The 22,351-nt window shown below is 43.3% G+C and overlaps 2 protein-coding genes across 11 annotated transcripts in view; one reads left to right on the top strand and one right to left on the bottom strand.

Annotated features, from left to right (window-relative positions):
- LOC117312368 (uncharacterized) overlaps positions 1–1,572 on the bottom strand; it is a 30,038-nt gene extending 28,466 nt beyond the window's left edge. For 5 of the 9 annotated variants that reach the window (XR_012331853.1, XR_012331854.1, XR_012331856.1 and 2 more), the window contains exon 1: positions 1,001–1,572. Coding sequence is in view for 1 of the 9 variants with exons in the window: in XM_033856670.2 (XP_033712561.1) it covers positions 1,001–1,572 (572 nt within the window). In the remaining 8 variants the exon portion in view is untranslated. Of the gene's footprint in view, positions 1–566 lie in introns of all 9 variants that reach the window. The other 4 variants (XR_004526593.2, XR_004526594.2, XR_004526595.2 and 1 more) reach the window with 2 other exon arrangements.
- Positions 1,530–21,642, top strand: RAB33B (RAB33B, member RAS oncogene family). Of its 2 annotated transcripts, XM_073804825.1 has the most exons (3): positions 1,530–1,778; positions 14,957–15,145; positions 15,411–21,642. In XM_073804825.1, exons 1-3 carry the CDS (start codon positions 1,530–1,532, stop codon positions 15,849–15,851), a joined length of 879 nt encoding a protein of 292 aa, XP_073660926.1. In that variant the 3' UTR covers positions 15,852–21,642. The 2 variants fall into 2 exon arrangements, with proteins under 2 accessions (XP_073660926.1, XP_019783527.1); XM_019927968.3 differs by lacking the exon at positions 14,957–15,145.
- The last annotated feature ends 709 nt before the right edge of the window (positions 21,643–22,351 follow it).

Raw genomic sequence — 22,351 nt, 5'->3', positions numbered from 1 at the left:
CAGTCCCTGAATTTCCAAACGGCATAACTACGTGCTCAAACAGAAAAAACAAAACACCCCCAAACCCCAGTCGTGGCTTGCAAAACAAAACTTCTCACAAAAAGCGATATGGTTGCACATTTTGGACCTTTTCTATGACTTAATGTAGGTTTCCTCAGAAGAGTCTCAGTGATCCAGAGACTCTTCTTTAATGCTGGGTGGTCGCGCCTATTACCATTTTCCTCGGATATATGTATCTAGAGAACTTCTGTGTGCGCTCAGTAATATTTAATGGCTCCGCTACCGTCACCCAGGCACGAAGGCACAACTAGGGCACAGTGGATTTTTTTTGTTTGTTTGTTTTGTTTTTACGGTATGCGGGCCTCTCACTGCTGTGGCCTCTCCCGCTGTGGAGCACAGGCTCCGGACGCGCAGGCTCAGCGGCCATGGCTCACGGGCCCAGCCGCTCCGCGGCACGTGGAATTCTCCCGGACCGGGGCACGAACCCGCGTCCCCTGCATCGGCAGGCGGACTCTCAACCACTGGGCCAACAGGAAAGCCCAAGGCACAGTGGATTTTACTCTCACCAGAGAGGCCGTCTAGTACCAGCTCCCGGGTTCAATGCCGCCAAAGGGTCCACCTGCTCTACCTCTTGGGCCGGTGCCCCGCGCTAACGAAAGCCTCCGCGCGGAAGCGGCGGGCGGCCTCCAACTCCCGCCCGCTCACTGACAGCCATGCTCCTGCCAAGACTCAAGCTCCGCGCGGCCCGACGCTCGCTTCTAACGGCTTCCCGCGCCCGGCGGGCCTCCGGCGGAGCCTCACACCCCCCAGCCCTCCACCTCCCCAGCCCCTGTCACTGTCCCAACGCCCGCGGTCCCGAGAGCCCGGAGGAGGCAGGGAGAGCAGCCGGCCCCCAGCTGCAAGCCAAGGGAACCCGCCTCCACCTCCAGGTCCGGGGAAGCCCCACCGATACGTCGGTGAGAGCGCCGAACGCGACGCCCGAAGCTTCCGGAGACCTTACACGTCCTCAGCAGGCACACGCCCCCGCCGAAACGGCTCTTCGGCCCTCTCGCGAGAGAGTGCCTGGTGGCACCTCCTTCCCTTCAGCAGTCTTTCTCTCCCCGCCCCCAGAGTGCTCGCGCCGCTTCCTTCGGGGGGCGGGAGCCTTGGACGTGGCGGGGCCCGGCCAGCCAGGGTGCCGGGCCTGGGGCGCTCTGCTCGGCCTCTCGGCAGCTGGCCCTCCGCGCCACCTTCAAGCCCCCGACAGGCCCCGTCCCTTCCCAGGTAGACGGCGCAGGCCTGAGTGACGCCGGGGTGGAGCCGCGGGCCGGGCGGGAGGGTCGGCGAGGCTGGTCTGGGGGGACGCCACACCTGCGCGGGGCGGGGTGGGGCGGGAAGGTGCGCCCGCGCGCTGGCGGCCCGGAGGGCGGTGGCTCCCGGAACGTTGAGCGACGGAGCCCGCGGACTGGGCGAGCTCGCCGACGGTGGCGTAATCTCCCAGCCTCTCTGCGTCTCCTTTCCTCCGCCTCGGTTTGGGGCGGGGCAGGAGAATGGCTTCGGAGATGGAGTCGTCGCTCGAGGCGAGCTTCTCATCCAGCGGTGCGATGTCAGGGGCCTCAGGGTTTCTGCCTCCGGCTCGCTCCCGCATCTTCAAGATCATCGTGATTGGCGACTCCAATGTGGGCAAGACGTGCCTGACCTACCGCTTCTGCGCCGGCCGCTTCCCCGACCGCACCGAGGCTACTATCGGGGTGGATTTCCGAGAACGAGCGGTGGAGATTGATGGGGAGCGTATCAAGGTGAGCGGATGACAGACTGTCAAGGAGGAAGGCTGTCCCGGGGATGACAAGGGTCCCAACCGCTGCGTGGGTTAATTGCTGGCCCGGTGCGGGGCGTGCGCTCCATCTTTTCAGACGCTGGTGTGGAGATGGGAGTTGGGGATTGGAAGGATCTGTATATAGCAAACTTCTAAGGCAGTGCTTCTCCAACTTTGATGTGCATGAGATTTGCCTGGGGATTTTTTTTTTTTAAGTAAATACAAATGCTAATTCGGTCATGTCTCAGGTGTTGCAGATGCAGCTAGTCTGTGGACGACACATTGAGTAGCCAGAGTGTAGGGCGTATCCACTGACTCAGGGGCTGTGTCTCACATGCTGGGAGTTAGTGAAGTAAAACCGAAGGAAAAACAGTGAAATTTCTCAAGCATGGGAAGTTCATTTAGGAAATACTATTTGTTAAACATTCATGTTAGCACTGCCCTAGGTACTGTGGAAGTAATGCCCCTTTGCCTTTGAGGAAGTACTTAGATCTTCTTTTGCATACAGTTTTGTTACAGTAGTTTTGGTATGACACTGAGTTGTTGAGAAGAACCTGTTTTCCTGCAGAAACATTCTGTAATTTGTACTTGGTTTCTACTTGGGTTGCCAGAGCACATTCTCAGTGCCACCCGCTTTCAAGTCTTCTTTAAGTCTTATTGGTGGTTCCCGAGACTGGAGACACAGTAACAATGGAGAAGGTAGTAAGCCCAAAGCCAAGCCTGGGGTTCTGAGGGGTTGCAATGGGGACGTTGGAGAATAAGGATCAGTGACAGGGCTGAGGCCTCCTGATGATGTAATCCTTAGACACACTTCTTGAGTCTGAGCCACCACTAACCCCTCAGCTACCTGCTGATACCATCCCTTAAAACACGTGGACCCGAGGAACTGCTCTGCCTTCCTTATACTGCATTTATTTTTTCACTTTAAATTAGGTTGTTCATCTTTACCTCAGTCCCCCCTGGGGAAAAAATAGGCTCACTTCATTCCCATCCTCACATCCTTGAGGCACAAACAATTTATTTTTTAGTTGCCTAACCACTGCCTCACCTTCCCACCCCCAAAGGGGTTTTACTGCTAATGATAGTAAAGGAGAAATAGGTTTGAAAAGACATCAGTCTTCTGTAGGCCCTTTTGCCTTTTAATCTTTTTTTTTTTTTTTTTTTTTTTTTTTGCGGTACGCGGGCGTCTCACTGTTGTGACCTCTCCCGTTGCGGAGCACAGGCTCCGGACGCGCAGGCTCAGCGGCCATGGCTCACGGGCCCAGCCCCTCCGCGGCATGTGGGATCTTCCCGGACCGGGGCACGAACCCGTGTCCCCTGCATCGGCAGGCGGACTCTCAACCACTGCACCACCAGGGAAGCCCCCCTGCCTTTTAATCTTCACTTTAATTTTTCATTGTCCCATTCAAGCTGTGAGTGGTGGTCCTTTGGGTGCACCGTATTAGTGAGTTAAGAAAGATTTGTATACATTGCAAAGAAAAAGTAGAATAAGAGGCTCTTTAACATCAGAATTAAGTTGGGCCCAGGAACCTTTAGGGGAGGAAAGTAGTGGGACTTCTTTATGAGGTTTGAGAGGGAGTTTGTTTGGGAGAAGAAAGAGTTCTGAGAAAAAGTGCATGGGCTTTGGCGCCCAACTGACCTGGCTCAAATCTGAACCTATGAAAGGGCTGTGTGTCCTTAGTAGATGATCAGCTTTGCCCCAAACTGTCCCAATTTTAAAACTGAAGTCCCACATTCCCAGGAGCTCCCTCAGTCTCGGGCAAACCGGGGTGGTTGGTTACTCTAGTCGCTAAGCAGTTTCCTTAATCTTTCGGAGACTGTTTTCTCATCTGAAAAATTGGGATAATAGTACCACATCAGGCTAATATGAAGGATAGATGAGAACATATATAAGGCACCTGGCTCCATAGTTGGTCATCTTAAGAAGATTCTTCTTCCCTGGTGGTTTAACATCACTTTTTCTCTTTGGCACCATCAGTTCTGCAGCTGCACAACCAGAGAGTGAAACAGAGATAGAGCAGGGCATAGGCACACAGCTGAAGGGAAGAGAAATTCCCCTCACATGGAAGCAGGATAATAACAAAATAGAGGGGATGGAGGCAAGGGAGGAGCTGGGGTTCAGTGGCCCTTTACCTGCCTCCGGGTTGCCATTTATACTTTAAGATCACAGATGAATCAGGTGCAAATTTAAGAAATACTTACAGCATATTAAAAGTATATAAAATATGTCCAGTGCGTAACATCGAAGGCTTAGCTACTGGTATAGCTAAGTGAGATACTGTGTTAAATGTTTTGTGGCCTGGAAATTTTTCAGAGAGCATGTCTTACAGCATGCTATTTCAGAATCACTTAAAATGTTTTACGAAATGTAATTAAGTCTATATGTGTTAGTCTGTCCTAAGTGCTATATATGTATAATTGAAAGAGTAAGATCTTGTTTGCAGAATTTTGGAAGTTAAATAAAATTATAAAATTAATTCCCTCAATAAAAATACATTTGATTTTCAAATCGAGGCTCTAATCCTTATGCTCCTTCCTTGTGTGTGTATCCTCATAGCTGTACCCCTTTCGTATCAGCGTGTGACGACGGCAGACACCAACAGAACCATTAAAGCCTAGTGTTGGATTTAATCTCTTTCTCAACTAGGGATCTTCAGTTCCTATTTGAACTTTGAGATAGCTTACTTGTTATTTGTAGGGATATGCAATTTTCCCACGTTAATATTAACTAAAGGAAAGCAACCAGGACTTCCTGCCCCATTGGTCAAACATTTAATGAGTAATTGTTGGAAAGAAGACATTTTGTTAGGCACAAAGAATTATGATTCAGTGCAGGAATCAGCAAACCATGCTTGAGGGCTAAATACGGTCTGCTCCCTGTTTTTTTAATTTGTTTTTCTGTTAGTTTTTTTGAAGTTGGAATATGGTTGACGTACAATATTATGTTAGTTTCAGGTGTACTACACAGTGATTTGATATTTGCATACTTTATGAAATGATCACCACAATAAGTCCAGTAACCATCTGTGCACCGCTGCCTGTTTTTATATGGCCTGCAAGCTAAGAATGATTTTTACATTTAAAAAAAATAAACTGATTTATTTGGCTGCGCCAGGTCTTAGTTGCAGCACGCGGGATCTTCTAGTTGCGGCATGCGGGAGGAGCTTTTAGTTACGGCCTGAGAACTCTTAGTTGCGGCATGCGGGATCTAGTTCCCTGACCAGGCCCCCTGCATTGGGAGCACGGAGTCTTAGCCACTGGACCACCAAGGAAGTCCCGATTTTTACATTTTTAAATGGTTGGGGGGGAAAAAATCGAAGGACTAAGATTTCATGACAAGTGAAAATTTTATGAAATTTAAATTTCAGTGCCCCTAAATAAAGTTGTATGGAAACACAGCTCGGCTCATTTGTCTACATATCGTGCTTGCTTTTGCACAGCAGTGGCAGGGTTGAGCAGTGGTTGTGGTAGAGACTGTTAGGCCTGCAAAGCTAAGACACACAGAAAAAGTTTGCTGACCCTGATATACTCCGTAGATGATTCGCTGTCCTAGATAGGGGTAAGATTTATATACCTAAAAAGATGACTAGCAGGGCTTCCCTGGTGGCGCAGTGGTTGAGAATCCGCCTGCCGATGCAGGGGACACGGGTTCGTGCCCCGGTCCGGGAAGATCCCACGTGCCGCGGAGCGGCTGGGCCCGTGAGCCATGGCCGCTGAGCCTGTGCGCCCGGAACCTGTGCTCCGCAACGGGAGAGGCCACAACAGTGAGAGGCCCGCGTACCGCAAAAAAAAAAAAAAAAAAAGATGACTAGCAAAATCAGGCAGTAGGTGAGCGCCAAGTTATTGGTTTGGTTGTTGGTGGAAGAATCGTTCTCACTTGGAGGGAGATTTTGATGGGGAACGCCAGCAGGATGCTCCAGCAGGGTTAAAGTTTCCCGTGGGAAAGTGGCAAGTGGGAAGACTGCGAAGGTTTTGGTAGCAACGTTTCTGACGAGTTTGGAAAACAGCTAGGATGTAGCTTGATTTTGTGTGTGTGGCAAAAACGTCCAAGTGTTCTAGGAAGATAAATGTGGCAGCGGTTGAGGATGAATCCTGAGAGAGACTCGCTCTGCCCCGTGACCTGTTTTTCTATCTACATCCTCTCCTTTGGAAGTCTCTTGACGCCGCCTGTCACTTCTATGAGGATAACTTCCAAATCTTTGTTTGGCCCAGACCTCTCTCCTCATCTGTCATTCTGCGTTTCCTGTTGTTTTGTAGACGTGGCTATTTGGATAATCGCTCCCTCCCCTCAAAGTTCCGAAGTGAGTTCCTCGTCCCTGTCAAATCTGCCTCTGCTGTTTCTCCTCGACGTGACCTAGGTGGTCCTGGTGTTACCCTCATCCCGGAGGCCTCGCCTCTCTCCTTTGCTCCCTAAATCCACTTAGTTTTCTACCTGGATGATTTCTCTCATTCACCCTTCCTTCGGAATCCTAGTTCATCTTTTCTACCCTCTGCTCTGTTGCAGCAGCTCAACTTCACCCAACCCCAGCCCTCAATTAATCTGTTTGGAACATTGTTGCCAAATGCCAGCTGAGTGTAGCACTTTGGGGAGAGTAATCTCCCCTGCCTCAGATGCTCTGAGTTTCTCCATTATTTCGTAAAGTTCCAACTTTTAAAATGAACATAAGGCCTGCCTTCTCTTGCTCCAGACTTCTTTTCTAACTTAACATTTTTTCCCCATTAATTTCCTTCAAGTACCCTATAGTCCAGCCAATTATTTCCTGATCTCTATGTTTTCCTCTTACATTTCCCACTATTTGCCTGGAATATCCCCCCTTCCCATATTTCACCACATGTAATTCTTCCTTATTCAACTCAGTGTGTCTGTATTAGGAATCTCCCTGCCTCTCATTCTCAATTCTATTTCTTCCTTCTATCAGCTTCCTTTAGCACCTTACCTGCGCCTTTAAACTTTCTCTTTCCTCATTGTTCTATATATGCATCCACCTATTTTTTTTTTTTTTTTTTTTTTTGCGGTATGCGGGCCTCTCACTGTTGTGGCCTCTCCCGTTGCGGAGCACAGGCTCCGGATGCGCAGGCTCAGTGGCCATGGCTCACGGGCCCAGCCGCTCCGCGGCATGTGGGATCTTCCCGGACCAGGGCACGAACCCGTGTCCCCTGCATCGGCAGGCGGACTCCCAACCACTGCACCACCAGGGAAGCCCTCCACCTCTTCTGTTAGGTCTACTCCGTCTTGCTCAGGACAGGGCGTGTGTCTGATAACCCCGCAGACGTCTTCCAGTGTGTGGCTCAGTTTCTAAACTATGCAGGACTTGGATAAGTGCTGCCTACCTGGTGGCAGCAGATCAATTGGTAGGCTGCTCTGGAAATCCGACTCGGCGTGTATAAGGGAAGCTAGTGAAAGAAAGAGGCGGTAATAGAGGCATTTTGATGATAAAGCCAAAGGCTTCAGTAACTGGCTTTTGGTGATGAAAGGACTCACATGGCTGAGGGTGTGGGTCTGGTTGACTGGAGGTAGGTATGCCTTCAGTAGAGATGAGAAATACAATGTGGAAGATGGAATTTTGAGAGGCTCCGTAAAAAGTTTTCTCCTAGTCATTTCTTTGTTGAGATGGTGGTGTACTCAAATGGAAATGTCACATTCGCAGCTAGAAGTGTGGAATTGGAGGAGATAATCATGAATATGAAGTTGAAGCTGGAGAGCATAGATAGATGAGAACGAAATGCCCGATTTGGTTAACATGCACAGGGAGCGGAGTACAGCTTTGTGTCATGGTGCGATGAAGATGATATGCAGTGAATGCTGAAGCCAAAGGTACATCAGATTATTTCCGCTTCTCCATTGTTCTGTCGTGATCTTTATTAAAAGTAATCTAATGTTTATAAGTCAAAGCATATTGTATAAGACATCATCTCACACCTTACCTTACTAGAATTAAATTGATAATTCATCTTCAAGCGTGGTGATGGGGCTTCCCTGGTGGCGCAGTGGTTGAGAGTCCACCTGCCGATGCAGGGGACGCGGGTTCGTGCCCCGGTCCGGGAAGATCCCACATGCCGCGGAGCGGCTGGGCCCGTGAGCCATGGCCGCTGAGCCTGTGCTCCGCAACGGGAGAAGCCACAACAGTGAGAGGCCCGCGTAAAAACAAAAACAAAAACAAAAAACGTGGTGATGGTGGTTAGGGAGATACCACATTGGTCCTCTTGATTTGCTTTGCATTGGAATTCGGAGAATGAGAGTATTAACTGTTGGGGTACCCTAAAAAGAATCTTAATTTGTGACTCCTTAGCTCAGAAAACTTTAGGATGGGTCTAGTCTGACAGAGATTCTGTACGGCAGTGGTTTGGTGAGGCCGGTATGGTACAAGCAATACTCATTTTCATAGACCCAAGCCGTTCTACTGTCTGAAGTATCCCTGGAACCAGGCCGGGGTCCCATTCTTCTTCCAGCCTGATTTCAAAAGCCTGTGGTTCTTGTACCTCGTCTTTGAAGGTGGCAGCGTTGGTGTGTGTACTCAGGTGGTGAGATGTGATAGAATTATTTACTTTCCAGGAATCTTTAATCAGTAATCAAGATCTTTTGCTTTAGAGTCTGTGTCAGAACTCTACTCAAAGTAACAAAGCAAAATGAAAATTATTGTTTCACATAACTGGAATCCCGGAAGTAAAGTTCTCTTTCTGCCAGTTCCAACACCAGTTCTGCAATGGAGACTCCGTGGTTCTGACTGGGGATTGTGACACATGCCCATCCCTAAACTGTGGTGGTGATGTGGAGACGGCAGTGCTGGAATTTACAACCCAGGGCTCCCAGCTCTTGCTTCCTTTCTCTCCCTGCTTACTCTCTTCCTATTCCTTTCATTAGGCTATAATTCAGTTCTTCCCTTGAAGTATTCCTTTCAAATAGTCACACAAAATTTGTTACTTCTCCTTGTTAGGGCAGCTAAAAACCCCTAAAATTTAAAATAAATTTTAAAATTTGCCATTTGGATCTATACATCAGATATACATATTTCTACTCTGTATACCCAAAGCAAAAAGAGTTCTCTTGAAATGTTACTTACACTCCTTATGATGTTGATTTACATCATCAAGTTGTTAATAGAAGCTTTTATGTAATTACCAGATGATCTTTTATATAGGCTGCTTAGAAGCAAAAATAATAAAAACGTGTTCTTTGAAAGAACAGGGGAAGAGGAAATTTGATAGCTGATCCAACAAAGAAAGGTCATCTGGGTTGATACCTTTATCCTTTTCAGTCAAGCAAAAAAGCATTAAATCAGTTTAGCCAGGTCATTTCCCATTTTGGTCATAAAACTACTAAAAAGAGCTTTCATGAACAGTAAGAATCTGCTCTTTGGGACTTCCCTGGTGGCGCAGTGGTTAAGAATCTGCCTGCCAGTGCAGGGGACACAGGTTCGAGCCCTGGTCCAGGAAGATCCCACATGCCGCGGAGCAACTAAGCCTGCGAGCCACAACTACTGAGACTGCGTGCCACAACTACTGAAGCCCGCATGCCTAGAGCCTGTGCTCCGCAATGAGAGAAGTCACCGCAGTGAGAAGCCTGCACACGGCAACGAAGAGTAGCCCCCGCTCTCCGCAACTAGAGAAAGCTTGCGCGCAGCAACGAAGACCCAATGCAGCCAAAAATAAATAAATTTATTTAAAAAAAAAAAAAAGAAGAAAGAAAGAAAATAAGAGGACAACCTACAGAATAGGAGCAAATATTTACAAATCATATACCTGACAAGGGTCTAGTGTCCAGAATCTATACGTGTACACGCACACGCACACGCACACACTTTATCAATAATAAAAGGAAATAATTAAAACTGGGCAAAGCATTGAATAGACATTAAAAAAAAAAAAGACTCTGCCCTTAGTATTTAGCAATTAGGTTGTCATTTTTGTTGGAGCTTGATATTGGAATTTAAAGTAGAGATTCATGAAATATTATTAATGTATATTTTATGTTACCTTTATGATGTTTAAAATGGGAGTAATATCTTGTAGAACCACCTATGAGCCATTTTCTTTCTTAAGATATTATTAAACTGGGAAAAATTGCTTTGAAAATACTTCCTAACTTAATATTTCCCAGGACGAAAGCATGTCACTTCCTTAGGTTCCAGAGTGTCATTTTCTCTTTTTTTTTAAGCGTTGTGAACCACTCCACTCATAGCTAACGCTCAAGATGTTTCTAGGTTATCGTGAGGTTTGTTCCCCACTGGGTATCTATATGTGTCTCTCTCTTTCAGTCAAAGCTTTCTCTAGCCTTCTGTGGCTGACAGTTTTTATTAGTTGTCCTGTCCTTTCTTTGCCGGGTCTCTCACTGCTCCTTCCGCAGCCCGCTTGCCCTCACCTCAGTGTCCTGTGCAGACCTGAAAGGCAGCAGGCAGCGTGACAGTGTGTCTGTGTCCTATGCCTTCACTGGTTCTAGCAATTCGGTGAGTGAAATTTTGAAGCTTCCTTTTAGCTACACTCGGCCCTCCAGGGGCAAATATATCCATGGGGAAATATTTGAGGAAAAAAAATTCCGGAAAGTTCCAGAAAGCAAACCTTGAATTTGCCCACTGCTGGCAAGTATTTACATAGCATTTACTTTGCATTAGGTATTATAAGTAATTTAGAGATGACTTAGAGTATTCGGGTGTGTGTAGGTTAAATGCCGGCACTACGCCGTTTTATATAAAGGACTTGCGCATCCGTGGATTTTGGTATTTGGGGGGTGCTGGAACCAATCTCCCATGGATACTGAGAGACAGCTGTACTTCTTTGTGAGTGCCTCACTTAACATAGTATTTACTTTTACGGTTCTCCAATAAAGTGTGCAGAGTTATTATTTACGACTTCTTGTTTCCTGGGAGTCTTGATATGGTTAGAATGTTTTGAGCAGGACTGATGGGAAGAGGGTTACGTTGAGTCAGTCCTAGCCTAAAACAAGCAAGTGGTTTTCTTAGGGATAAACATCCTAATCATCACCACTTGCATTTATTGAGGACTTCTACGGTTCTTTGAGGCAGGTCTAAATTCAGCATAATTTTTTTTTAAACTTTAGTTTGTTAAAACAAATAGAAAAAATGTATGTTTGTTGTGGAAAACAGAGAAAAGTAGAAATAAAGGGGGAAATTGCCTTAAAGACAACCATTGTTAATGTTTTGGTATATTTCCTTTTTGTATGTTTTTTATTATTCTTTTAACTTAAAAATATACTCTGCTTAAAACATTATAAATCATTCTTCATCGAAATGATTTTTTAAAATTAATTTTTATCGGCGTATGGTTGATTTATAATGTTGTGTTAGTTTCTGCTGTACAGCAAAGTGAATCTATTATACGTGTATCCACTCTTTTTTAGATTCTATTCCCATATAGGTCATTCCAGAGCATTGAGTAGAGTTCCCTGTGCTATACAGTAGGTTCTTATTAGTTATCTTTTTATATATAGTAGTGTGTCTGTTTCAGCTCAAATCTCCCAATTTATCCCTCCCCCCCGCCCCCCGCTTTCCTCCTTAGTAACCAGAGTTTGTTTTCTATTATACATCTGTCATCTGTGACTCTGTTTCTGTTTCGTATATAGGTTCATTTGTATCCATCGATGAAATGATTTTTGAATACCTGAGCTGCAAGAATGTTACTAAAAAGGAAAAGATCTGTTCCAGTTTCTCTGGACAGCTTTTATGTAGGTCATCCAAATTATTCCCCAAATCTCTTTCTGAATGTTAAAGAGACGGTTTGAAGTGGGTTTTGTTTTCTCATTCTAAAAAACTGAGATATTTAAGATTTGAAAATATACAATTCAGTGGTTTTTAGTATATTCACAAGCCTGTGTAACATCATCACTGTCTAACTCCAGAACGTTTCATCACCCCAGAAAGAAACCCTATACCCATGATCAGTCACTCCCCATTCCTCCCGTTCCCTCAGACCCTGGCAACCACTAATCTACTTACTGTCCCGAGGGACTTGCCGTATAGCGGACATTTCATATACATGGAATCTTACAGTGTGTGGCCTTTTGTGTCTTGGCTTCTTTGGCTCAGCATAATGTTTTCAAGAGTAATCCATGTTGTAGCATGTGTCAGTACTTCATTCCTTCCTATGGCTGAATAATGTTGCATTATATGGACATATTTATTGATCCATTCATAAGTTGGTGGACATTTGGTTTGGTTCCACCTTTTAGCTATTATGAATAATGCTGATATGAACATTTGTGTACAAGCTTTTGTGTGAACATATCTTTTCGGTTCTCTTGGATATACACCTAGGAGTGGAATTGCTGGGTCCTATGGCAACTGTCTCTCTCTCTCTCTCTCTTTTTCTCCCCTAATTTGTTGAAGTGAAACTCAAATAACATCAAAGTAACTATTTTAAAGTGAGCCACTCAGTGCATTCATAATGTTGTACAACCACCACCTTTATCTCGTTTCAAAATATTGCCATCACTCCAAGTAAGAGCCCTCACCCATTAACGTTTCTCCCCATTCCCCAGCCTCTGGCAACGACCAGTCTGTATTCTGTCTTTATGGGTTTGTCTATTTCGGATGTTTCATACAAGTGGAAGCATAGAAATGTGACCTTTTGTGTCTGGTTTCTTCTCAGCGTACTTTGGAGGCTCATCCCTGTTGTAGTGTGTGTCAATACTTCATTCCTTTTGTTTTTTTTTTAAGGTCTTTATTGAATTTGTTACACTATTGCTTCTGTTTTATGTTTTTTGGTTTTTTGGCCACGAGGCATGTGGGATCTTAGCTCCCCAACCAGGGATCAAACCCACACCCCTTGCATTGGAAGGCGAAGTCTCAACCACTGGACCGCCAGGGAAGTCCCTTCATTCCTCTTTATGGCTAAGTAAAATTCTGTTTAACTTGCTGAGGAACTGCCAAACTTTTCTAAAGTGGCTGCACTTACATCCCCACCAGCAACGCATGAGAGTTCCACTTCTCCACGTTTCTGCAAACACTTGTTATCGGTTTGCATTTGTGTGATGGCTAATGATGTCGAGCAGCTTTTCGTGTACTTATTGAACATGTGTATATTTTCTTTGGAGAAACATCATCTATTCACATCCTTTGCCGATGTTTTTAATTGGGTTATGTGTCTTTTTATTATTGAGTTGTAAGAGGTCTTCAATATTTTGAATACTAGACCCCTAACACATGTATTATTTACAGATATTTTCTCCCATTCTTTGAGCTGTCTTTTCACTTCCATGATAATGCCCTTTGAAGCACATTTTTAATTTCGATGAAGTCCAGTTTATCTATTTTTTTCTTTTGTTGGTTCTGCTTTAGGTGTCATAGCTGAGAAACCATTGCCTAATCTAAGGTCACAAATATTTACCCCTATGTTTTCTTCTAAGATTTTTATGGTTTTAACTTAAATTTAGATCTTTCATCCATTTTGAATAAATTTTTGTATATGGTGTGAGGTAGGGGTCCAGCTTCATTTTTTGCATGTTGGCCCAGCCCCGTTCATTGAAACGTCTGTGCTTTCCCTCACTGACTTGTCCTGGCACTCGTGTAGAAAATCAATTGACCGTAGATGATATGGATTTATTTCTGGACTCTAAGTTCTGTTCCACTGATCTGTATTTCTAATCGTATGCTGATAGTACACCGTGTAGCTTTGCAATAAATTCTGACATCTATAGCTTGAAACAGTTTTAGTTGTATGCTGAGTGTTTTTATTCTTAACATGTTAATTGGGATTAAAAAAAAGTATTTTTCTTAAAAAGGAAAGTTGTATTTTTAAAAAATTATAATTTAGGGCTTCCCTGGTGGCGCAGTGGTTGAGAGTCCGCCTGCCGATGCAGGGGACATGAGTTCGTGCCCCGGTCCGGGAAGATCCCACATGCCACGGAGCGGCTGCGCCCGTGAGCCATGGCCGCTGAGCCTGCGCGTCCGGAGCCTGTGCTCCGCAACGGGAGAGGCCACAACGGTGAGAGGCCCGCGTTACGCAAAAAAAAAAAAAAAAAAAAAAAAAAAAAAAAAAAATTATAATTTACTTTATCAGTTCTTTGCGTAGTTAGTGTAGCTAGTCTATGAATGCTTATTTTATAGGGTCTGAAACTAAATTTTACTTTTACTGTTGAGGAGGCAAAGGCCTAGTGGTGTAAGTAACCTACGGGTGGATACACAGTAGGTATTTAATAAATTTTTGTTGATTTAAAGAGTCTTAGATGTTATTAGTTCTTAATTTGCTGACAACTGTTGGCTTCTACCTCTGATTTATTTGATACTGAGTCTTTATGGCCCATCTGTCAACTGTGTTGCTTACATCACAAAGTGGGTATTTTTTAACAACGTACTTTGTGAAGTGGTCTCTAGGAGCGCATCAAGGCAGAACCTGTACTTTCCTGAGTAAATGCGACTGTAAGCGGTAAAGGTTTTAAACAGTGTACATAGCAAATAATTTTAGGATAGCACTGAGCTACATGTAAGAGAAATTCAACTATGGTGATTTAACCATGTAAGGTTTTATTTTTCTCGTGTAATAAGGAGACCAGGGGCAGCAGCCTGTATGGTGGTACGCCGTCAGCAGTATTCTATCTATGCTAGACTTCTGCTCTGTCATTCTTGTGTGTGGCTTTCTTCTTCATGCTTATAAAGTGGCTGCTGAGCCTCCCAGCATGATATTCCATTCCAGGCAGAACGGGTGTGGTGAGAGAAGTGCAAAAGGCATGTGCCAAATGCTCTGTCTTTTTTTTTTTTAAGATTTTTTTTTTAATGCCAAGAAATTCCTATGTATTTTTATTTATTTATTTATTTTATTTCAGATATCATTTTCCCCAACTCCCCCATATTTCCATTAGGAGGTATTGGAATATTTTTATTGGTAGAGATGTTTAGGATAGATAAGTGATTTCCTATTCATTTAAAATTTTCAAAGGGGCCTGGATTTTATAGGATGTGTATGTGTGTATATATATATATATATATATATATATATATATATATATATTTGGGGGCTAGATCTCATGACTTTTCACATCTATCCTAAGTCTACTATTTTAAATTAGATGAGTGAAATGTAGCGAAGGGCATATTGTAACCAAATTTGCAGGAATTAGACACTTCACATGTTTGTTAAAACCTGGTATCTGTTTCTCTTAGCGTTTTAAAATCAATTTTTTTTTTTTTTTTGCGGTACGCGGGCCCTCAGTGTTGTGGCCTCTCCCGTTGTGGAGCACAGGCTCCGGACGCGCAGGCTCAGCAGCCATGGCTCACGGGCCCAGCCCCTCCGTGGCATGTGGGATCTTCCCGGACCGGGGCACGAACCCGTGTCCCCTGCATCGGCAGGCGGACTCTCAACCACTGCGCCACCAGGGAAGCCCTAAAATCAATTTTTGAGGTATAATTTTTCTAAACAAACTTGATTTACTGAAATTAAAGTGCTAGATTGACGTCTTTGTTCTGACACTTGCATTAATGATGAGGTAACTAGACTAGTATCATGACATTTGGATCCCTTAAATAACACTGAAAAGGCATCATGGAAGGGAGCAAAGTAGTATAAGTGAAGAAGTAGGAAAGACCATGCAAAGGTGGTTAAAGTTTTCTGTATGTATAATTGGAATGAAACTTTCAGTTTTCCTCTTTTTTTCCCCCACTTCCAGATCCAGTTATGGGACACAGCAGGACAAGAACGATTCAGAAAGAGCATGGTCCAGCACTACTACAGAAACGTACATGCTGTTGTCTTCGTGTACGATATGACCAACATGGCGAGTTTTCATAGCCTGCCATCTTGGATAGAAGAATGCAAACAGCATTTGCTAGCCAGCGACATACCACGGATTCTTGTTGGAAATAAATGTGACTTGAGGAGTGCCATTCAGGTACCCACAGACTTGGCACAAAAATTTGCTGACACGTACAGTATGCCTTTGTTTGAAACCTCTGCTAAAAACCCCAATGATAATGACCATGTGGAAGCTATATTTATGACCTTGGCTCATAAGCTGAAAAGCCATAAACCGTTAATGCTTAGTCAACCCCCTGATAACGGAATTACCCTGAAGCCTGAACCAAAGCCTGCAGTGACGTGCTGGTGCTAAATCAGTCTTTATTGTACAATCTGATTTTGACTAAAGAAATACTTTCGAAGTGTGACAGTGATAAGTCATAGAATTTAATCTCAGATGTCATGGAGCATCCTGACACTTTACTGTTTATCATCGTCATGCTTATTTTTGTATCTTGTATCTACTTCATCAAGTTTGTCACTGCGACAACACAAGGAAAAAGTTAGTTTTCAGAGGTTGACGTGAAGCAGAGTTAGGATGAATCAGAACATCTTTCCATTGAGAGCCCCATGAGGAGGCTTCAAATGAGAGTATGATGGGATTTTAAGAGTCAGTGCTTGTTTAATCCTGTGTTCCTGCAATTGAAAAAATATAGTAAGGGTTTAGTATACTTACTCGTATGTGCTTTGAATGGGAAGTGTTCTCAATAGGATAAAAACTGGTATTTGCCTCTCCCTAGAGTTCTTTCTTTGTATTGTTAATGTACTTAAATGCATTATTATTGGTACATTTTAGAGCCAAGACTTTAGTTCCAGTGGAAGAAGAGAGCCTAGAATGTTTTCTGGTTCTCAGTCCATAAAGAGTGACCTTTCCAACAGTTCTAGATGCTTAATATTTCAAATCACTATCAATCAGGTCTACAAAAAAAAAAATCATTGTTATTTTTAAAAGAGTAATTTGAATTGTTTTCTTACTAAACTCTACACAATATGCAAAAGTAAATCAGATAGTAAGGTGCTTTATACTTTATTTTGATACCTTTAAACATTGAAAAACTAATTGAAAGATTTGAGGAGATGTAATTTGGGGGAAAATAGCTAAACATGGTTCCTGGCTACCACAAAAGACCTATTCCTGGCTTTTGGTCAAGCTGTGTGTCAGACATAGTATCTCTTGCTCTCCCCCGGCCCCCAATCAATTTAATGCCTAAAGGCTGAATAAACGAATCATCTTCCATTTGGATTGTAACTCTGAGGGCATACCTGTAATCGCTCTGAGTCTACATTTTATTTCTGTAATAGTACATTACAGTACTTCTGTTGTTTAAATCTTTAAATTTTTATGGTCACAACAAACTGCTCCTCCTCAGTATAAAAAATAAATTAGATATTGAAAAATATCTAGTCTATCCCTTGGTGGTAGAAAGAATATTTCAAAAAGTTTTTTTACCCTAATTACTTCTGTTTTGAATTTAAGACTTTGCACATAGGAAATAGTAAGCTTGCATGTGAAGCTATTACGTGAATGGAATGTAAGCCATGAACTTTATCTGAAGTGTGCACATTGACTAAGTCTGAAAGATTGCTGAACTTAATAATTTTAGAGGAAATTAAGCCAAAAGATGATTATACTTAAAATATTTTTAGAATGTGGGAAACCAGTTACATATGTGATGTAATCTAGTTTAGGATTTTTTGTGTAATCATGATGGTGGTCCTGACTGGATAATTTACTTATGAAAACAAGATAATTCTATTAAATGAACTAATGGAAAGTAATAATTACAGGAAATAATTATTCTGTTTTAAACATTAGAGCTTAAGGAAAAACAAATTGGCTTTGTTTGCTTTTAAGAAGATTAATCCATTTTTCTTATCATGGTAGAATTAAAAATGGTTTGACTTTGTCTAAATTAGTGTTGATTTGCAACTATTTTTATAGTAAAACAATGACAGCTGTTATAATTGTCATGGGCGGAACAGTTTTTTAAAGAAGGGAATCTGTTTATTGCTTATCAAAACATTTTCTAAAGTGGGGGAAGAAAGTTTACAGACTTTCCAAGCACGTTTTTTTTCAGTGCTGTTATTACTCATGTTTTTAAAAAGGTAATTTAACTTTATTTCTTTTTGTAAGAAGTTAGTAGTAAGTATCCTTTAAAGTTCTGTAAAAGGACTTATTTTTTCACTTTAATATTTATTTTAAAATATTTGTATCCCATTTGTAGTGATTTATTGTTTTAATTTTTTCTACATTTGTTTTTACTTTTAAAAAGAACATACTGATCAGTTGAATGGGGTAAAACTTTTAGATATTTTCCAGAATATTTATAAAACACAGACTATTGAGAAATCACTTACAAAATGGTGGCTATCAAACAACTAATTACTAATTTTTAAAGCACAAATCACACATTTTGTAACTCCTGTATGAATTTATTTTAACTGTGACCTTTAGTTGAAAACCTCAGCTATGTTTTGGAAAAGTCATAATTTGAGAACACCAAAGGAAACGAATCAGATTCTAGTGAAGTTAGCTATTCGTGACAATGCTGTATGGACAGTGTATTGCTAGTACATTTCCTCCTGAAATCTAAACTAGAGTTAAATAATTTTGTTATGGAAGAGCATCACTGTAACTTTGCCCTCATGAAGTTCAATAAACCAGCTTTGGCATAAAGAAATTGTGGTTTATTTTCGTTTGGTTACTAGGTTGAGCATAAAATAAAACAAACAAACACATCTCTGGTTTTCCTCTGGCTTCCAGGTAGTACGTAATCCATTAGAATCAAACGGACAAAAACTAACCCAATTGGAGATACATTCAAGGTTAAAGAGCTTTTCAGGAAAAAACCCTAAGTATTAAAATTAGCTGATAGGGTAGCTTTTTTATTTGTAAGGCTGAGTAATCCAACTTGTTTAAGAACAAACACTTCAGTGCAAACGGCACATATCACAAGAGCGGTCGGCATCTGTATATTTAAAGGTTGAAGAATTTAGCAGGATGAACAACTGTAAAAAGTGAGAAGGAAGAGAAGGGAGTAGGTGACAGGTGTAAGATTACAGTTTCTGCATTCAGATTTCTGATTTAGTCAGGCTCTTTCGGAGAATGTTTTGTTTTTAGAGACTTCTTTTTGGCTGCATTGGGTCTTCGTTGCTGTGTGTGGGCTTTCTCTAGTTGCGGTGAGTGGGGGCTACTCTTCGTTGCGATACCAGGCTTCTCATTGGGGTGACTTCTCTCGTTGCGGAGCATGGGCTGGAGGCTCGTAGGCTTCAGTAGTTGCAGCACACAGGCTCAGTAGTTGTGGCTTGCGGCTCTAGAGCGCAGGCTCAGTAGTTGTGGCGCACGGGCTTAGTTGCTCCGTGGCATGTGGGATCTTACCGGACCAGGGCTTGAACCCATGTTCCCTGCATTGGATTAGGGTTAGGGACTCTGAAGTTCGTGCTGCTTTCCCTGGTCAGTTTATTTCATATATGTTACTCTTCTGTTCACAAACACAAAATTACATTATTCATGAAAGATTGCTTTTTAAATAATCAGACAATAGGTTGGTCAAATCTTTTGGGGGGCAGACTTGCTAGAGCCTGTGTGGCAAATACTAATTCACTTCATTTGTTGGAATAACCTGGTTTATCAAACATTTGTGTTAGGCAGTGAGCTACGTAGATGAATAAGACTGTCCTTGAAGAACTTACAACCTAATATATAAACAAATAGGAATTCTACAGTGTACTGTGGTAAATGTAACTAAAGAGGCAAATATAAAGGATGATAAGCACAGAGACTGGCGTGATCGGGTGGCTTCGATGCAGAGGAGGGAGTGTGCAGTGAGATGAAGGGGTGGTCAGAACACTGGGTGATGAAGCCAGCAAGGCAGGTTGTGACTGAACCGCCAAGTCGCCATATGCAGTGGAATTAGGACTGACTTAGGTGCAGGTATCAGGAACTCAGGTCACATCCGTCTACAAGGGGGGATTTATTGTCAGGAGTCTGACTTGTCTGACGTTAGACTCCAGGACAAGGATGCAACTAGACCCAAAGAAGAGCTGGGATTGAGGACTCGGTCTCCTACCTCTGGGCTCAGCTTTGCTGCCCACCTTCATTCTCTCTCTCTCTTATAATTGGATTTCTCCACTCTTCTGGTTCACTTGGCAGAAAACATGGCCAGTAACCGCTTCTGAGCTTTTGCACGCTGCAGGCATCCAAAGAGAAATCGACGGAGTGTCAGTCCCAAGTCAAAATGTCTAGGGTGGCCTGGCCAGAGTCAGGTGCCCGGCCCAAGGTCAATGGCCAAGAAAAGATTACGGAATTTCCACATTTGGGGGGAGAAGGAATTTTGGGGAAGGGAAACAAAAATGAGAATAGCCACACAAAAACATTTGAGCTTTACTCTTTAGACAGTGGGTAACTAATGAAAGCATTTAAGCAAGGTAGTGAGTGAGACCGTCAGATTTATGCCTAAAATTCCAGCGGTGAGGGGAAGGCTATGTGGGAATGGAGCCATGGTGGCCAGTTTACTGTTATAGCCTAGAAGAAAGAACTTTCAGTGGGAAGTTGACAGAAGAATAATGCCATACAGCACTTTTCTTCTTCTGTCTGGCTTATTTCACTTAGCATGATGCCCTCCAGGTTCATCCACGTTGTCACAGATGGCAGGATTTCCGTCTTTTTAAGACAATGGGGACTTCCCTGGTGGTGCAGTAGATAAGACTCCAAGCTCCCAATGCAGGGGGACCTGGGTTTGATCCCTGGTCAGGGAACTAGATCCCACATTGCATGCCGCAACGAAGAGTTTGCATGCCACCATTAAGGATCCCGCCTGCCACAACTAAATAATGAATAAATATTTTAAAATGAATGAATATAAAAAAACAGTAATATTCCTCTGTGTGTGTGTGTGTGCACACACGCGCACACGTGTGTATCACATTTTCTTTATCCATTTATTTGTCAGTGGGCACTTAGGTTGTTTCCATACCTTGGCTATTGTGAATAAAGGCTGCAATGAATATGGTAGTACAGATATCTCTTTGAGATAATGATTTTGTTTCCTTTGTACGCCCAGAAGTGGGGTTGTTGGATCATATGGTAATTCTATGTTTAATTTCTTGAGGTGTCTCCATACTGTTTTCCATGGTAGCTGTGCCAGTTTACATTCCCAGCAAGAGTGTACAAGGGTTCCCTTTTCTCCACATCCTTGCCAGCATTTGCTGTCTCTTGCCTTTTTGTTTTGTTTTTTTTTTTTTTTTTTTTTCGGTACGCGGGCCTCTCACTGTTGTGGCCTCTCCCATTGCGGAGCGCAGGCTCCAGACGCGCAGGCTCAGCGGCCATGGCTCACGGGCCCAGCCGCTCCGCGGCACGTGGGATCTTCCCAGACCGGGGCACGAACCCTTGTCCCCTGCATCGGCAGGCGGACTCTCAACCACTGCGCCACCAGGGAAGCCCTTGCCTTTTTGATAATAGCGATCCTAACAGGTGTGAGGAGATAGCTCACTGTGGTTTTGATTTGCATTTCCCTGATGATCAGTGGTGTTGAGCACATTTTCATGTACCTGTCGGCCATTGGTGTTTCTTCTTTGCAAAAATGTCTATTCAGGCCCTTTTCCTATTTCTAAATTATTTATTTATTTACTTTTGCTCTTGAGTTGCATGAATTCCCTGTATATTTTGGATATTAACTCCTTATTGGATATGTGGCTTGCAAATTTTCTGGGATTCCATAGGTTGCCTTTTAATTTTGTTGATGGTTTCCTTTGCTGTGCAGAAGCTTTTTAGTTTCATGTGGTCCCACTTGTTTATTTTTGCTTTTGTTGCCTTTGCTTTTGGTGTCATGTAATCATTTTCTTAAAGAAGGTCCACCATGTGAAAAAGATGTCAAGTCTCCCCAAACCTGGATATTCATCTGAAATGAATATATTCATTCCGTGGGATACCTGAGATCCACAAGTGGTTTATTAGTGTTCCCAGCATTTATTTCTGCCAGTCTCTGTGCCATTGCATCTGCTCTAGGTTTGGCTTATTGACAGAACATCCAGTTTCTCAAGGCAGTAATTCATAAACTTCTTATGCAAGTGTAAGATTAGTAAATGTTGTCTGCTTTGTGGAATCTGTTATCTCATTGTATATCCACAGACGCCGTATAGCACACATTTAAAAATTCTGAAAACTCTGGGAGCTTAATCACAAATGGTCACGTGTACCATAAACTAAACAAGGAGGCGCTCCCTAAGCCTTTGTCCTTCTTCCTCTTCTCTTCTGGCTGAATACCCTTTCCCTTTATTTTTTTTTTTTTTCACCCTTTCCCTTTATGATCTCATCTTCAGAAGCCACTTGATTCCAGAACGCACTTCCGGGGCCTGGACTTTGCCCCCGGATTCCTGTGGGCCATCTTCCTTTGTGGGTACCAGTGACACACCCAACTAAACAATATCCAAACTCATAATCCTCCTCCCTAAACTAACTTCGTTTCCTGTGTTTCTTCAAAACCTCCAGGCTCTATTGGAGGCTTCCTTTCCTTCACCTCCCATATCTCGTCTTCCACCAGGATCTACAGTTTCCACTGCTTCTGATCCTTGCATTTGCGCTCTTCTTTCTGAGAGGCCGCAGTCACTGCACATAGACTCTGAGGTCCGGCCATGTGGGGACTGAATCCCAGATGTTCTAACAGAGTTGAAACCTCTCAAGGCTTCAATGTCCTCTCATTTTTATTTATTTATTTATTTGTTTGTTGGCAGTATGCGGGCCTCTCACTGTTGTGGCCTCTGCCGTTGTGGAGCACAGGCTCTGGACGCGCAGGCTCAGCGGCCATGGCTCAC

Source organism: Tursiops truncatus, chromosome 5 (assembly GCF_011762595.2).
Source record: "Tursiops truncatus isolate mTurTru1 chromosome 5, mTurTru1.mat.Y, whole genome shotgun sequence".
Classification (NCBI taxonomy): domain Eukaryota; kingdom Metazoa; phylum Chordata; class Mammalia; order Artiodactyla; family Delphinidae; genus Tursiops; species Tursiops truncatus.
The sequence above is the reverse complement of the archived record's forward strand: the minus strand, read 5'-3'. Positions and strand labels throughout refer to the sequence as shown.